Below are 17,321 nucleotides of genomic sequence, written 5' to 3'. Positions count from 1 at the left end.
TTGATCTCGTGCTCTCCATCTTCCATTTTTTCAGATTGTTTGCAAAACAAAAAATGTGCGTGAGGGAGGGAGGTTGTAAAACAAAGAAAAAGAAAACGGAAGGAGTTGGCTTGTTGAAGGGAAAAAAATTGAAGGATGCTTTTAAGATAAGGGGTTTTTACATAGAAGCCCTAAAGAAAGGCTCTATATTTTATAAATATCTTAAATTTTGATTTTTTTTTCAATGATGGCTTTTAAGGTTAATTTTGGACAATTATATCTTTTTTTTTTTATTATTATTATTTATTTATATTCGTTTTTTATATATTTTTTTCCTATTTATGAAGTTAATTTAATGGTGGAGAGGGAAAATGCATTTAATACAATTTTTTCTTCATTTTCAATTGAAGAGATAATGTATTTATTATAATTTTTTTTTATTTTTCAATTGGAGAGAATATATTTAATATGATTTAATTTTCTATTTCACGCTAGCTTGTTTTACATCTTTGTTTTCATGTAATATATTTCTTTGTTTATTTGGTATGTATATCCTATATTTCATTGTTAATTTGGTATATATATTTCAGATATTTTGATATGTATACACTTCTAATTAGGTATTACTTGTGGTTGTAATATATTTCCTTGATATTATGATATGTATGTCAATATACTTTGGAATATTGTCTTAGATGTTGCAAATATATTGGTAAGATTGACTACAGACATTCAACATAAATCACATAATATATCATAAATTCTATTTATATGACAGTATATATCATAAATTCTTATCCCAATAAATATATCATATAATATTATCCATATGACAGTATAATATATGAATATTATTTTAGATAACCCACTTAATATATCATATATTAAATGTTAATAAGTTTACATAAATCTCACATTATTGAAAATATGTACGATATATCGTAGTATATATCATATACGAATACATCATTTTCAAAATAAATCATCCATTAAAAAGCATATATGTCGAAATCACACCTTCACAATTATAAACCAAAATTCTATCATAAATAATAATACTTTAAAAAAAATATTTAAGTACATATCAAAGGGGGTGCCAAATTGAGACTAGGGTGCCAAATATCTATGGATCTAGATTAGTGGGCGTCGGATCTCCATGGATCTGGACTAGGGGCCCCGGATCTCCATGAATCTGGATTGGTGGGCGTCGGATCTTCACGGATCTGATTGGGCAGTGTCGGTTCTCCATGGATTTGAATAGGTGGCTGGATCTTGGTGCAACAGCACGAACAGAGGGAGACAGATTGCAAATAGGAGAGAGAAACGATGAGAATACAACTGACGACTTACATCGGCGATCAATAGTCGGTGGCATGCGAAAGTTGATGATGATGAAAAACGGTTAATGAGCGAGGACAAACGATACACAGTTGATTTTGATGGACGAACGACTAATGAACGAGGATGAAATGCACACTACTGTGGATGGTGGTGGACGAGCGCCCGATTCCGACGGACAAACGGTGGGGGAAGGGTGTGAAATTGTGTGAAGGGGATAGAGAAAGAGGGAGAAGGCAGACAAAGAGTGAGGTGTAGGGGGTGTAAAAATGCTAGAGGAGGAAGTAATTGTTTTGGGAAAAAAATTAATTAATTTTGCACATGAATCATCAAGAAAGCTTTTGAGTTTCTATTAAAAAAAACCTTTTAATTTCTTTTTTTTTTAATTCGTAATTATTTTAGAGGAGACTAAAAAGTAATTAGACTCTAATTTTTGTGTAATAAAGTTTATTTGGACATTTTTGAAAAACTTGCAAACTAGACATAATTGAAATATAGGACATTGCTTTAGGCCTTCTATGTAGGAACCCATGAAAAGATGGTAGATTTGAATAAAAGGAATAACAAAGAAAAAAATGAAATAAGGAAGCTTGCAGAATGAAGATTGAGAAGGAAGAAGGTAAAACGAGGAGCGAGAATCGAGTAGTAGACGCAAAGCCCATTATGCGTCATTTTTGGTCATTATATACGGACGTAAGTAAAATGCCAAAAAATAAATTTTTAAAAGTTGAGTTAGATCTCACCTGAACCTCCACAAATAGATTATTGATGCATTTTTCCTATTATTTTCATGCACTTTTATGAATTTGGCATAACTAAATAGTTTACATTATTTATTTAAAATTAAAATATTACTTAGAAATGTCTAAATTTGGGTCATGCTTCTAATCAATTGATATCAAATTTCTAAGAGAGGAAGTATTTGTCAATTATCATCCAATTACATTCACTTTTGACAAATTTGGACGCTTAGAATGCCCTTGAAACAGAGTATTTTTCAATAGAGAGTGAAAAGGTTTGAACCACATTTTTTTAGTTGCTAACACAATCTATTTGTCAAAGCTAAGTTCGCAGTATTTAATTTTTCTCCCCTTTTTGGTTCTGCTTGGGCAATCCAATCCATCCATTTCAAAAATGTGTATCAGAAAGCTTCCCATTTGTAATTCTATACACTCCAAATGCCAATGAGGCCCATATATATATATACACACATACACATACACATATATATTAACAACAATAATAAACTGATATTGTTGTCAAGAGGGAGAGGATAGGCAATAAATACGGATACTATTTCTCTTTTAAGTGAAGATTATTATGAAAAATACACATTCACTAATTAAATCTTTTTTGAGTTCAACAATTACAAAATAGAAGATGGAATCATCCACATTTGAATCGTTAACGTGCCTTATCTACTAAACTAACCTCTATTCTATTAACAATATCCTTGGAGCTTTTATCTTCTAGATGGTTTATTGGTTTGATCGACCCTTCCATTTTCCTGCCAATCGTCCTTAAAAAAAGCATGTGGATGAAATCAAACGTTCTTGAATTGTTTGCTTGATTACCTCATATTAGCTAGGCTTCGCCGACCAGTATAGTCTCAAAGATGAATTCAACTGCAAAAGAGGATCAAGAATCAAACTCATTTTTCGACACCATAACATATGAATACTAGTATGTAGTAAGGCACGTTTAGTTATTTTTTTCATGTACAAAATCACTCCTATACATGCTTTGAATTAGGTAAAACATGACAAAAGTAATTTTGATGATATCAAAATTGCTCTCAAACATGCCCTAAATCCAAAAAATACCAAATGGCTGCAAATCGAACAAAGTTCACCCCTCTAACAACAGATGATCACTGATGGCCAAACCAAACTAACAGAATATTTTAGACAACTCTTTTTTTTATTTTTTTATTTTGTAAAAGAAACAATTCATTGATATCTATAAGAGGAGAATCCCGAGCAAAGATATTACTATAGAGATTGCCAATTACTGACTAAAAATGATAAACTAATGTGAGTAAAAGGGTGCCTTAATTTACGGAATATTTTAGATAATTCTTAATATACTTATCGAGGGAAAAGTTCAGAAACAGCTAAATTCAAGTACCAAACAAACATTAAGACGGAAAATTTTGACAAGGGATGTCAAATCTGGTCAAGGCATCATGATAATTGAAAGGCAAGACTTACAGATATTTTTTTATAATGGCCAATCTTAAGTATATATGTGGAGTGATTTCAAATAAAAAAATTTCCAATACTCGAAATTCTCTTCCCTCTTCCGGAGTTACCTACTTGTGGGCTTATAAATATCTTTGGCAAAAAGAATTTCTCTAACGAGAGAGATAATAAAGTTCATCTTTTACAAAAGAAAGAAGAAAGTCCACCGAGAGGCAGTCATATATAAACCACTCAACCGTAGTTGTAAAGTGGAAGACGAACAAAATATATATGAAGATTTGCCTCTGTAATAAATGAACATCTCAAAGTCAGGAGGACCAGCTACTTCAAGATAGTGCTTCATTAAAAATTGGATAAAAGCCAAAAAAAATGTCCATGACAATGAAAGTCATTCGGATAAGAAAATATACAACACATCATGATCTTAGCCAAAAGGCCGAGAAAGTAACACCAAAATGAAAGCGTGAAAATAGAAGCAAAAGTTGCACCTAGAAGAATGGAATCACTAACATTCAAGGTTGAACATTCAACATTCTCTAGTATACTACAAGGTTCTTTTTTTCCCCTCTTTTGGGGATGAAAATATTACAAGGTTCATTTCATTCGCTAATTTGAATCTTTTTAACTTACAAGTGACACATTCATCAATAAAGTTCAATATACAATATGGTGAAAGTAATATACTAACCTTCCTCTTTCCGAATGTTAGGTTGGTCAACCAAGAGTTGCTGTAAGGAGCTGAGATCTTGCGCTCTACATATTTTCAGAGGGCAGAGGGTAAGAAATAGGCCATAGTAATGACATAAGGGGAATTCTCAAAAATAGAAATAAGGGAAACTATTTACACATAATAGCAATATTTTAAACTGTTTTCAGAGAAGCTGATAAAGGCTGATAGAAGTCTATCAGTGTTTATCAGCGTTTTTTTTTCTATTTCTGTAAATAGTTTTGACATTTTTTCTATCTGTGAAAATTTTTCATAACATAGTTTGGAGGGAAAAGAAGATGATAGTTGAAGGCCAATACTAGAAAAGGATGTTTCATATGCAACTATCAGAAAAAACTTGAAGCTCCAAAACCAAGTGCTTTTTTTCCCTTACACTACCAACTTCGTTAATCCTCTAATTACAACCTGAACATCCCGTCAAATTCCTCAACTGAAAAAAATTACCTAGCTTTCCAGAAAAGTTCTGAAAGTGCCGAGACGATAGATTCTTTAAGATTGTACCTAAAGAAATTGAAACTAGTTTATTAAGAAGGCAAACTAGACCCACATGATCAAGAACCGAATTGGCAAATGAAATAACATACAAGGGCATAAAAAAAAAAAAAAAAAAAAACTAGACCCACAAAAAGGAGTTCGAAAACTAAGAAATGAACTCCAATCCAAACCTAACATTTGCTTTCTTGACATAAAAAGAGATAAGAAAAACTCTTACTCAGAACGGTGCATGTTGCAGAGAAGCATTAACCCATTCAAGCAGTCTTCAAGGCTGGGTTTTAAACCAACTCTTTGTTGTAGTTGTTTCATTGATGGCTGATTGGAACCACCTTTGACTAATTGCTTCCCATCACGATTTATCTTCTCCATTGAACGGACAATATTCCCAAGTTCTTCCCTGAGATCGTTATTTAGGTTCTTCATTCATGAAAACAAGATAGCATGAATAATTTAATGGCCCGTTAAGCACGGACATGGATACAGCATGACACAAACAAGGTCACATGTTTTTAAAAAATCCAGGACATGAGCCCAACAAGACCAAGTTTATTAAAATTTACATTTATATATATACGCACATTTTTATACAAGAAAAAAATTCAAAGTCAATGAGTTAATGCATAAATATGTTTAAAAGATTAAGTTGGTGTATTTTGCTCTCAAATTTTATTATTTTTGATCATATGTGTCTATTTAGCATACTAAACAAGTGTTTGATGCATGTCTAAGAAATGTTGAGAGCCTACTTTGACTTTGTACAACCAGTATCTAACAAATCTATTGTATTAATAAGTATTGATAACAAGTGTCTAAGCGTATGAGACTGTTTGACATGTGTCAGACACGAACACACTATCCAAACTAAAGACTTCGTGCTTCTTACAATTAGAGTTACTTCATGATCTGTGTTACATACGGGCTAAGGAAGCACAAACACTTAAGTTTGGCCAGTGTGTCCGTGTCCGACATATGTCAAACACTTGGACACTCTAACAATTATTGGACACGTATGTGACAATAGTAATAAAATTTGAGGGTGAAGTACATAAAACTAAGTTTCTTAAACATATGAATGCTTCAACCAATTTACTTGTGAAATTTTTTTTAGTATAAAAATGTATATTTTAATAAATGTTTTCTTGTCGTGTCATGTCCTAGATTTTTAAAAGCTTACCTATTGCTTGTCTTTATCGTATTTGTGTCTCATATCCGTATCTGTGTTTCTTAGCATATGGGGTGTTAATTCAAATTTTTTACCTCTTGGTCGCGAAGGATATATAACTTAACCAGGTGATGGTGCTTAGATTGGCAAGTTCATGATCATCTATCATTAATGTTTATGGATTTTTCTCCCAGCATATCCCACAAATCACACGTAAAGGCAAGAAAAGAAACTGAAAGAAAAAGAAACTTACATTGTTTTTTTAATAGACGAGAAACTAAGTTGCAAGGATTCCATCTGCTTCCCCAATAATGCATCAACGATGCCATCCATGCCAGCCAGACTTCCAAAATTCTTAGGATCTTGAAGCAGCTGAAAACAAATTTTCGAAGATTCTAATCTTTAAATTAAAAACAAATACAAATACATGTAATTAAAATCAGAACTGAGACTGACCTGCACCCTACCGATGATAGAGGAAACATTTTGGAACTGTGAAATCAAGCGAACTTGAAGTTCATCCCAGCGATCTATTTCATCCTTGAACTTTCTGAATCTTTGCTGATACTTTTTGACCATGGCCTCCATAGATTGGAACTTCAGACCACTAGCCGTCAAGCTGACACGCTTCGTGGATTATAGATTGTCACAACACTGCCGTTACTGAGAAGAAAACAGAGGAATTGCACCGCCAAAGTTAGATTTGGGCATCACGGTTCGTGGATAGAGCATTGTCGTTGCAGGAAGGAGCTTGTGCCGCTGGCTGTAGCTCCTACAGTCGCTGACGTGAACATGAAAACTGGTGGCTGGACCGCTTAAAGGTTGCACACAAGAAAATAAGTGGAAGTCAAAAGGAAAGAAAAGATTATGTGTAACGACCCAACTTTATAGATCTCTAACCGGGTCATTACTACCATACATGCAATTTTAAAACCAAAACTAGTTGACCATTTAAACTCAAGGTAAAGAATTTTCTAAATAAATAAAAGTTCAAGGACCTTACTTGAATAGGATCTGTTTTATAGGTTGTATAACTGTGTCTTTGAGTTCTAAAAAATAAATAGAAGTTCACTAAAAAATCTTAAAAATTTCTAAAACAAAGTCTAGTTTGAATCCAAAAAACATTATTTGCTCTCTAATAAAAACTCAAATCTTCTTAAGAACTTGACTCTAAGCGGAAGCATTGCCTATAGTCTCATGGCACCGTCAACAAACCTCCTCATCATACGGCAGATACATTCTTTCCTTTACCTAAAAAAATATTATACGAAAAGATGAGTATATAAAATACTCGATAAGTAACCCCACTATTGGGGTCAGATTATGCAATCACATGCAAACACGAACTGAAATTCTAAATTGGTGGGACCTAATCTGAAATACTAAAACTAAACATAAACTATCATCCGAGTGAACAATTGAACCCGTCCTACCGTAGGTAAGATGTACTCATACTAACTGGTGAATCCGAAGGAACACATAACTGGTGGACCCGCTGGTGCACATAATTTGGTGGACCCAAAGGCGCACATAAACTAAATATGAGGTGTACATAGCGATGGGTAAGAGGGCAATTGTCACTAAACTGGTCTATTATGAAACATGCAATTAAAGATCTCATAACATTAAACCATAGCGTGGAATCTTATAAATTCATGAATTTATAACAAAACATCTCATAAACTCATAGCATGCATATAAATATATCATGTAAGCTTTTTTTAGAACTGTTTGGCAAAATGCAAAAATAGTTTTTTAAAACTATTTTGTCTGGCACAAAGACGGTTTCAATAGTAAAGCTAGTTACCTCAAAATCCAGCCCAGATAATTTAATCTCCCCTTTTTAAACTTTTAGGCCTAATTCCCAACATAAAATCATTTTTGAAATCTTCAAATCACTTACCCAACTTGTAGTTTGACCACAAATTACTTCCAAACTTCAAACAATAAACCCAACCTATGCAACATTTGATACCGAGGGTTAGAAACCCAAAATTCCAGCAACTATTAATTTTACCAGATGAACTTTCAAGATCTTGATACTCACCAAACGTCCAAATGCTCGATACCCTTGCTGGATAAGGGCTCTAACTCCTTCAAAGCTTCGAATCCAACTTCTAAAAGCATGGGTAACTCAACAATTATGCCAAAACTTCAATGGGTATCCTTAAAATCGACTAAAATCGCCCAAAAACTTACCCCAGAACTCAGCCTTCTGGATTTTGTCCACTGCACGAATCCAACAACAGCAACGGCGGAATCCGGTAGAGGAAAGTGGCTTCCGGCAGCGGGGACAACGTGGCTGTGATGAAGACTGAAGGCGGTGCACGTCGGCGGCGACTGGTTGCAGGCAGCGCGTGGCGGTGCTTAGCAGAAACTGAAGAGAGAGAGAACCGAAGGAGAGAACGGCGCGCGACTGTGCGCGAGCGGCGCGCGTGAGGGAAACTGAGCAGCAGTTCCCGGCGGACGCGCTACGGAGGCGGTGGACAGTTGAGCGACAGTGGCGGCGTGGGTTCAGTTTGCGTGAAACTAAGAGGCGAGGAATTTAGTGTTAATTTAGAGTCCTTTTGAACAATATTTGTAAAAATAAGGCAAGTTTAAAAAAAAAAACTATTTGCAAAAATAAGCTTAATATATATTTTTTTAAATGATAAAAAAATACCCATAAAATAAAATACGATAATGGTTGCTTTAAACTTTTAATTTTAAAAATTAAATAGGATCTTCAAACTTACGTAATTATATAAATTATAATATTTGTATAAGTTTGAGAGTTCAAATGCTATCATTTGTGGATCCAATTTTTACTATTATTATAAGTTCGAGAGTCCATTTTAATCTTTATATAATGATTTGATATGTTTTTTTTTTTTTACCAAATTCAATCTTTTACAAAGGTTGAACTATACTTTTTTTTTTCTTTCAATTTTTTAATCAATTGGGTTTTAAAAATTAAATTCAGTCCAAGTATAACTTCTATGTCTTACCAAATATCTACTCAAAAGTTCTAAAACTCCTCATTGTCAAACTTCGATCATAACTTATTAACTACAACCAACTTTAAGTTAACTATGAAATCCTTAAATATCAGAGACATTTTTCTTAAAGGAAAATTGGACTATATAGCAAGATTTGAGATTTGTTTGGAAGATTTTACAAAATCTAAATACAATCATATTTTGGTAAAACGTGTGCCCTGCACATGTCCCATTTTATCTATATTCCCAATTTACTCTCGATGAGTTATGGTAATTAACTAATATACATTTATACATACGATATAACAGTAATATGAACTTATGAGATTTAACTAATCTACGTTGACACATACGGTGTAATTGTAATGTTGACATTATGATTTAGCAAAACGGTTGGCATGCACGTGCACAACCTTTTTCATATTTCAAGTTTGTTCTCAATGAGTTTTAGGAGAAATGTTTACATATACAGTGTAATTGTGATACTAGCTTATCAAATTTGAACAAACCTGATTTATAAAAAAATGATACCTCATTGAAATAAAAGATTTTTCCGCATTTAAACAAAAGATTCTCCCTACTTTTTTTCTCCAAATGTCTCTTTTGATCAATCTTTTGTTATCCGATTCAGTTTTTTCTATCCAATTCTTTTTTTCATCTGTGTTCTGTTACATCCTATTATTTTTCAAAATTTTTTTAATTTAAATATCACATTTCATCCCATTATTATTATTTTTTTTTTACTTTTCATGCAACTGTTTGTTTATAATATTATTGTTTACACCATTTATACTTTTAAAAATTTTATTTAATAATCTAATGATATATCATTTTGATATAAATCATAGTTATATGGTTATTAAAATATTATATTAATATTGTTTTGTGTTGCTTCACAGATAATAGAGGTGATATATTGTACACTTTTTAAAATTAATCCAATAATTGGTTGGTTTACGTGGAACGGACACTCCAATCAAAGCTTTTGAAGGTCATCACTAACGCTGATCTTGTTACTCATCAAGGTCCAATTATGGTGGCAATTGGCCACTACATTGCATGCAGCGGCAATTTTGTTTCATGAAGGTGGTGATTGGTACTAATTTATATTAACCTTAGTGCTTCGAATTATTCTCTTGTTACATAAGATGGTGGGATTATTATTATTACTGCTTGCTTCAGTCTCTTTTTATTTCGGATTTTTCATATGAATTAGCGAAATTTTGTTGATTGGGGTTTTGGATTTTTTTGCTAGATCTTGAATACTTTTTCTTATTTGTCTCTTGATCTCAATTTCATTGATCATACTAGTAACTTGGATGGAAAGAGTAAATGTGACATATTTCTTATTGGTATTTTCGTGTTTCTTTTGATTATTTTGGCTTGTTTTTATAAAGGGTTCATATCAAAGTTGAATTTTGATGTTTGTAGGAGTAAGAAGGCTAAACTAGTGATTATCAATTTGGGGTTGTATTACGTCGAAAAAGGCTAATGTGTTTTGGATTAGGAACGAAAGAAAGAAAGTCTCAGTTTTTTTTTCTTCTTTTGATTGTAGAAAGTCTAATCGTTTTTTTTCTTCTTTTGATTGTAGAAAGTCTAATCCAAATACATTGTATCTAAGTTTGCAACTTTAGATTTTGGGGTAACGATTTTTAAATACGACGTAGTTTTTTTTTTTTTTTTTTTTTTTGAATTTTTAGGTTTGTAGAGAAAATATGTTTTTTAGAATTTGTGTATTTCTATCTTTCCATAATTACTAATTAATAATTTTAAAAAATGATTTTTTTCTATTTTTCTAATTTACAAACTTTTTTGCTATTTTTACAAAGGACACTTTAAATTTTATTATTCCTCGAGTTGACCCCTTTTTAAGGGCGGACAAGAGAAACAACAAATTTTAAAGTTTCATTTGAAAAAATGACAAAAAAGTTTCAAAATTATAAAAATAGCAAAATGAATTTATATAATAAAAAATATTAATTAGTAAAGGACAAAACTACTCTAAAACAACAAAATTAAGTTTAAAAGAAAATGCAAAGAATACATAGTCTTAAACATTCTAGAAGCAAAGTTAAAAATCACCCAATATGGTCCTTTATGCAAGGGAAGATGATGAGCAGTCGATGGATGTATACAACAATAGACTTCCTCCAAGGTGAGAAAGAACAAAGTTGATTTTACCAGTAAAGTTGTTGTTGGCAAGTGAATATGTGAAGGAATTGCAACTTCATGACGATGTGACCATTGGAAGTATGATTGTGTTTGAACCAGTTGTACGAGTCTCATCATCTTCATTCCATGTGATCATTTTGCTTATTGGACCAACTTTAAACATTATCAATCTCAGAATGTCATTGTTGAAAATGATGTTCAAAGTAAAACAAAAACAGAAAACATGTGTGCAACCAAAAAAAAGGTCGACAACCTGGTGAGAATGGTCGTTCAAGATCATGGAATTCAAGAAAGAGTTGTTGAACTAACGATCGAAGATATGAGACTGTAAAAGAGAAAATGAGATTTTGGGGCTTCTAAGTGAAGAAGATGAAGATGATAAGATTTAGAGTTTTTTGTTATCTTCTTTTAATAAATGATAATAATTATGATAATAATAAGAATAAGAATAAGAATACTAATAATAATAATCAACTGAAATATATATATATATATATACCCACTTGTTTCAAACATTTTTACATTTACATGTTTGTATATGAAAAATTGAAAACATCGAAAATATAAAGGAAAAAAATCAAATTAATTTGATAACAGTATGTATAAATTAATAAAAAAAATATTTAGATACAATTGAATTTGTAACAAACATATAAACAAATCAAAAGTTAGTTGGATAAAATCAATTTTGATAATAAAAAATAAATTTAAATATAAATTGGAGAGAAAAATAGTAAGTTGTTTATTCTGATTAAAAAAAACCGTTGAGTAGTTAGAAAAAATCTAATTTGATAATAAAATATAATTTCAAATATAATTTGAGAAGAAAAATGAGTTTATTTATTTACAAATACCACGTATTCATAATTCCACTTTCAAATAAAACCTATGAAAGAACTCTCCATAGCAAAAATAGCAAGATTGCAAAAATGAATATTTATTTGTTTGTCAAAATCGCAAATTAATGATATAATAATATAATAAGATGATAAGGAATAAAAGATAATTAAAAATACAAAAATGATCAAATTTAAATGAATATATAGTTTATTAGAAAAATATTTCGTAAAATCCTAATTAAAATTAAAAAATTTAATCCGAATTTAGAATAATAAAAATTAAAGATGTATTATAAATTAAAATCCAAATGGTGATAAACAAATTAAAATTGATTAATTCTGAACATTTTTAAAAAGTTATTAAATCAAATCAAAACAAATAGTTAATTTGAATCAATTAGGGGAGAAAAATAAGAAAGAGATTGATTTATTTCAAATTGATTCGTAGTTATCAAAATCTAATTTTAATATTATAAATAAATTTAAATTCCGAAAGAGGAAAAAAAATAAGGAAGAGATTGGTTGCAATTTAAATTATGATAAACAATATAGAGATTTGAATAAAATATATGGATAAAAGAAGTTTTAATAATATATGAATATTTAAAATATAAATTTGATAGAAAAATCTAGATATTTTATTAAGGTGAGATAAATTCGAAAAGTGGTTAAACAGAATCTAAAATAATAATAAAATATAGAGATTATGTTGACTAGGAGGGTAGTTGTTTTTGACAAATATCAACAATTATCCTAACCCTAAATATATAGGGTTTCTATTTTGGAATTACCAGGTTTTATATAATTCTTATTTTTGGGCGATTTTGTATGAAACCTCAAATTCCATCATGCACTCCAATTCCCTTTTCCCTTTTTTCTCCAAATTCCTAGTTCAGCTTAGGGCTATCCAATCCATCCTTTTGAAAAATGCATCTTAGAATGTTTCACATTTTTCATATGAATAGTTATAAATATTGATACTACTTTTTGCTTTTAAATTAAGATTGTCATGGTATATACAAATTCACGAGGAAAATCTTTTTTAGTTCAACGGTTGTGAGATGAAAGATCAAATCATCTACATTTGAGTCATTAACGTGTCTTATCTACTAAGCTATGCTCGTATTCTATTAACAACCTCCGTGAAGCTTTTTGATAGTTTCTTCATTTGATCTCCTCTTCCATTTTACTGCTCGTTGTCTGAAAAAAGAAAAAAAAATGTGGATGAAATCAAATGTTCTTGAATTGTTTGATTATCTCATATTAGCTAGGCCTTTGGGACTAGTATAGTATCAATTATAAAAGATGAATTCAAAAGAGGGCAAGAATCAAATTCACTTTTCAATCTAAAATACGACGACTCATCTACACTACATTTTATCAAAAAACTTTTATCATGTATATAAAAACACTTGGTACATATTTTTAATTATTCAAAATCAATATTGATGATAAGAAAGTCGTGTTTAAAAATGGAAAACGGAACATTAAAGTTTCTCATTAAAGACATATTTGCATATGAGCTTGAATATGATAAAAAGGTCCAAATGAGTTTAACTCAACTAGAAGTGTTAGTAACCAAGAGACTCGTGGTTTGAATCCCCTACCCTTTTTATTGTAATAGGGAAAAAAAAAACATGACAAAAGGAATTCAAATAATATCAAAATCACTCTCAAACATGTCTTGATCCAAACGCCAAATGGTTGCAAATCCTAACGAAGTTTAACTAGATAGCCAAACCAACCAAACATTTAAGAAATAAATGCTTAATATATTTGTCATGAATTGAGGGGAAAGATCATAACGATCAAATTGAAGTACGAAAATGAAATGTTATTCAGTATAAACTGTCAAGAAGAGATGTCAAATTTGGGTAAAGGCCATCAAAAACATAATGGAAAGGCAAAACTTGCAGCTGTTTTTCTTTATAATGGCCCATATTAAGTATATATGTGAAGTGATTTCAAATCCAGAGATTTTCCATACTAAAAATTCTCTTCCCTCTTTCTTGAGGGCTTATAAATAACTTTGGCAAAAAATTATGGAATCTTCAAGGTTGAACATTAAACATTTTCTAGGAGATAACAACATTTACCAAAACCCATCTAACTTCCAAATATACATGTTACAAGGTTCTTTTAATTCGCTAATTTGATTCTTTCTAACTTATGGGTGACTTGTTCATCAATAATAGAGATGTTTCTGGGTTGGGTTGGGTTGAATTGGGTTAAAGCACTTTTTAGACCAAATTCAATTGTTCGGATCGTAAATTTATTCAACCCAAATAGCTCTTATTAAATAATGAACCCAACCCAACCCAACAGATTGTTTGGGTCATTTATTCAAAATTTTATTTTAAAAATAAGTAAAATATTAATATGTAAAACTTTATTAAAAAATAAGATTTAAGAACCCAATCTCAATTTATATTAAGAAAATTTTTTCCAAAGTGGTAAAAATTATTTTTGAGAGTTGTTAGATAATAAATTATCTAAAAAATTATGAAATTAGATAAAATTTAAAATAAATATATGTATATATAATTGTATCATAAGTAAAAGACATACTTTTTAAAATTAATAATAAGTTAGGATTGGGTTGGGTTATTTTAGGTGGACTTATGAACCAACTCAACCCATAAAATTGTCATTTATTTGAATAAAGCCCAACTCAAACCATACGAATAGGATTGGGTTGATCGGGTTTTTTGAATCATTGAATTCTTTGAACACCCCTAATCAATAAAGTTCGATACACGATATGGTGAAAGTAATATCTACTTACCTTCCTCTTTCCAAATGTTAGGTTGGTCAACCAAGAGTTGCTGCAAGGTGATGAGGGCTCTATGATTCCCAACAATTAAAAATACACCTTTTCTCAGAGGAGAAAAAATGGGTCATAATAATAACAAAATTTGAAGAGGGAAAAAGAAGATGATAGTTGAAGGCCATTACTAGAAAAGGATGTTTCATATGCAACCATCAAAGGAAAATGGAAGCTCCAAATCCAAGTGTTTCCCTTACATTAATACCAACTTCATTAATCACCTAATTACAACCAGAAATTTCATCCCACCAAAACATTTTAGGATATTAAATTCCACAACTGAGAAAAAAAACTATTACCTAGCTTTAACATTGTACCTAAAGAAATTGAAACAAGTTGATTAAGGAGTCAAACTATACAGCCACTCCAAAACAAAGCAAATGAGATCAAGTTAATCTATTGGGGAGGATGAATGAAACATAAATATAGTAGTATCATATCAGAAGCTAAGAGTGCGTTTGGAATATGTTTTCTAAGTGTTTAATTTAAAAAAAAATAAGTCATTTTGAAAGAAAAAAAATTAGAGTATTTGGCAACCACTCAAAATAGTTTTAAAGTGTATTTTAAACCGTTTTCATAAAAAAAAAAAAAAAAAAGTTAAGTAAAAATGAGTTTTTTGAAAATTACTTTTTTCTCGAGTCAATCCAAATGGACTATAAAGCTTCCAGCAGAATATATACTTGAGAATTCAATAAAGAACCGAACCATTCGAGTAATCTTCAAGGCTGGATTTTAAACCAACTCTTTATTATAGTTGTTTTGTTGATGGCTGATTGGAACCACCTTTGACTAATTGCTTCCCATCAAGATAAATTTTCTCCATTGAATGGACAATATTCTTAAGTTCTTCCCTGAGATCTTTATTCTGATTCTTCATTCATGAAAACGAGATAGTATGAATACTTTAACAGACTATTTGAACTTAAGAAGCACAAACATGGATACGACACGATACAAACACAATCATGTCATTTTTTTAAAAACTAGGACATGGGCATGGCAAGGACAATTTTATTAAAATTTAAATTTTCCAACATATATATCATCTTTATACGAGAAAGAAATTCAAATTCAAAGAGCTTATGCACTTAATTATATGCTTAAAAGATTAGGTTGATGTATTAGGCTCTCAAATTTCATCGTTTCTTATTATATGTGTGTATAGTATACTAAACAAGTGTCCGATGTATATCTAACAAATGATGAACCTACTTTGACTTTGTACAACTAGTATATAACAAATATATTGCTTTAACAAGTGTTAGACACGTTTTCTCTTTTTTTCCTTTCTTTTACAATAGAATCAACAACTTGCAATGAGAAAAAAATGAAAGAATACAAGGACATACACAAAAACAAGCCCACAAAAGCAATCTTTCTAAAGAAAGTGTTTTCAACTAAACCCTAAATAAGTGTAAAAATGTTTGAGAGTGTCCAAGTGTTCAACACATGTCGGATACAAACACACTAGTCAAACAAAAGTGTTCGTAGATTTAGACTAACTTCATGATCGAGCTATTAGAAATTCAAACTTTTAACCTCTTAGTCGTAATGGATATATGACTTAACCGGTTGATGGTGCTTAAGTTCATGATTGTCTACGAATTTTTCTAGTAGGGTATCCTACAAATCACATGTAAAGACGAGAAAAGAAACTGAAAGAAAACAAACTTACATTGTTTTTTTAATAGATGAGAAACTAAGTTGTAAGGATTCCATCTGCTTCCCCAATAACGCATCTGCAATGCCATCCATGCCAGACAGACCTCCAAAATTCTTAGGATCTTGAAGCAGCTGAAAACAAAATTTCAAAGATTCTAATCTTTAAACTAAAAACAAATATAAATACATATAATAAAAATCAGAACTGAGACTGACCAGATCTGGGCGTCGTGGTTCGTGAATAGAGCGTCGCCGTTGCGAGAAGAAGCTCGCGCCGCTGTGTGTTGTGCTTCATAGGCCGGCGTTAGTCGTCGCTGGCCCGAGCTGGTACGGTTGCCGGCGTGAACTTGAAAACAGATGGCTGGACCCCTTGCCCACGAGAAAAGGAGTGGAAGTCAAAAGAGAAAGTAAAAGATGATGTCATGGGAGAAGGGCTTAGGTCATAAATGAAAAAACTGCAAGTGGTTCTTTTATATATATATATATATATATAAACTAAAATTTTAAAATTAAATCTACAAACATTATCTAAATTTATAAGGGTTTGTTTAGTTCGTAATCCAAAATTTATTTTATATTTTCAGATTCAATGAATATATTGTAATTAAAGTGTGGGGTAGGAAAATCAAAATCAAACCTCTTGTTGGCCTAACTCCACATTTTCATAACTCCATAACTCCCATAATAATGGAAACTTTTATTTATTTAATTAACTTAATATTAAATAAATCGAACAAAATAAAATAAAAATAATTAATTCAATTAATTAATCTTCATTAATTAAATATCATATATTTGATCAATATTTCATTTGGATTATAATTAAATGAATTTTCCTCTCATAACCTACAGTATGAATCTCATTCATATTAATTTTATTTTATAGCTTTAAATATGAATTGGATCCATATTATTTAAAATTTGAATCTTATTCAAACATA

General features: G+C 30.8%; 1 protein-coding gene and 1 long non-coding RNA gene across 23 annotated transcripts; both read right to left on the bottom strand.

The window, feature by feature from the left end:
- Positions 1-2,591: 2,591 nt before the first annotated feature.
- LOC120078339 (Pentatricopeptide repeat (PPR) superfamily protein) lies at positions 2,592-8,488 on the bottom strand. 21 transcript variants are annotated; one of them, XM_039032583.2, is made up of 10 exons: positions 8,102-8,460; positions 7,950-8,019; positions 7,806-7,859; positions 7,118-7,153; positions 6,359-6,716; positions 6,156-6,274; positions 4,958-5,137; positions 4,690-4,746; positions 4,207-4,271; positions 2,592-2,942 (listed from the first exon to the last, which is right to left on the bottom strand). In XM_039032583.2, the coding sequence occupies exons 5-10, from the start codon at positions 6,488-6,490 to the stop codon at positions 2,902-2,904; spliced, it is 594 nt and encodes a 197-aa protein (XP_038888511.1). In that variant the 5' UTR covers positions 6,491-6,716; positions 7,118-7,153; positions 7,806-7,859; positions 7,950-8,019; positions 8,102-8,460; the 3' UTR covers positions 2,592-2,901. The 21 variants fall into 21 exon arrangements, with proteins under 21 accessions (XP_038888511.1, XP_090170026.1, XP_038888517.1 ...); XM_090313900.1 differs by having other exon boundaries at positions 6,359-6,708; XM_039032589.2 differs by having other exon boundaries at positions 7,950-8,016; positions 8,102-8,235.
- A 4,352-nt stretch (positions 8,489-12,840) lies between these two features.
- LOC120078408 (uncharacterized) lies at positions 12,841-16,796 on the bottom strand. 2 transcript variants are annotated; one of them, XR_016529604.1, is made up of 6 exons: positions 16,597-16,796; positions 16,394-16,512; positions 15,424-15,589; positions 14,847-14,910; positions 14,677-14,735; positions 12,841-13,091 (listed from the first exon to the last, which is right to left on the bottom strand). It is a non-coding gene; the product is annotated as an uncharacterized LOC120078408 (long non-coding RNA). The 2 variants fall into 2 exon arrangements; XR_005482008.2 differs by lacking the exons at positions 14,677-14,735; positions 14,847-14,910.
- Positions 16,797-17,321: the final 525 nt, after the last annotated feature.

Source organism: Benincasa hispida, chromosome 5 (genome assembly GCF_027475165.1).
Source record: "Benincasa hispida cultivar pf3 chromosome 5, pf3_genome.v1.1, whole genome shotgun sequence".
In the NCBI taxonomy this organism is placed as follows: Eukaryota; Viridiplantae; Streptophyta; class Magnoliopsida; order Cucurbitales; family Cucurbitaceae; genus Benincasa; species Benincasa hispida.
The sequence above is the reverse complement of the archived record's forward strand: the minus strand, read 5'-3'. Positions and strand labels throughout refer to the sequence as shown.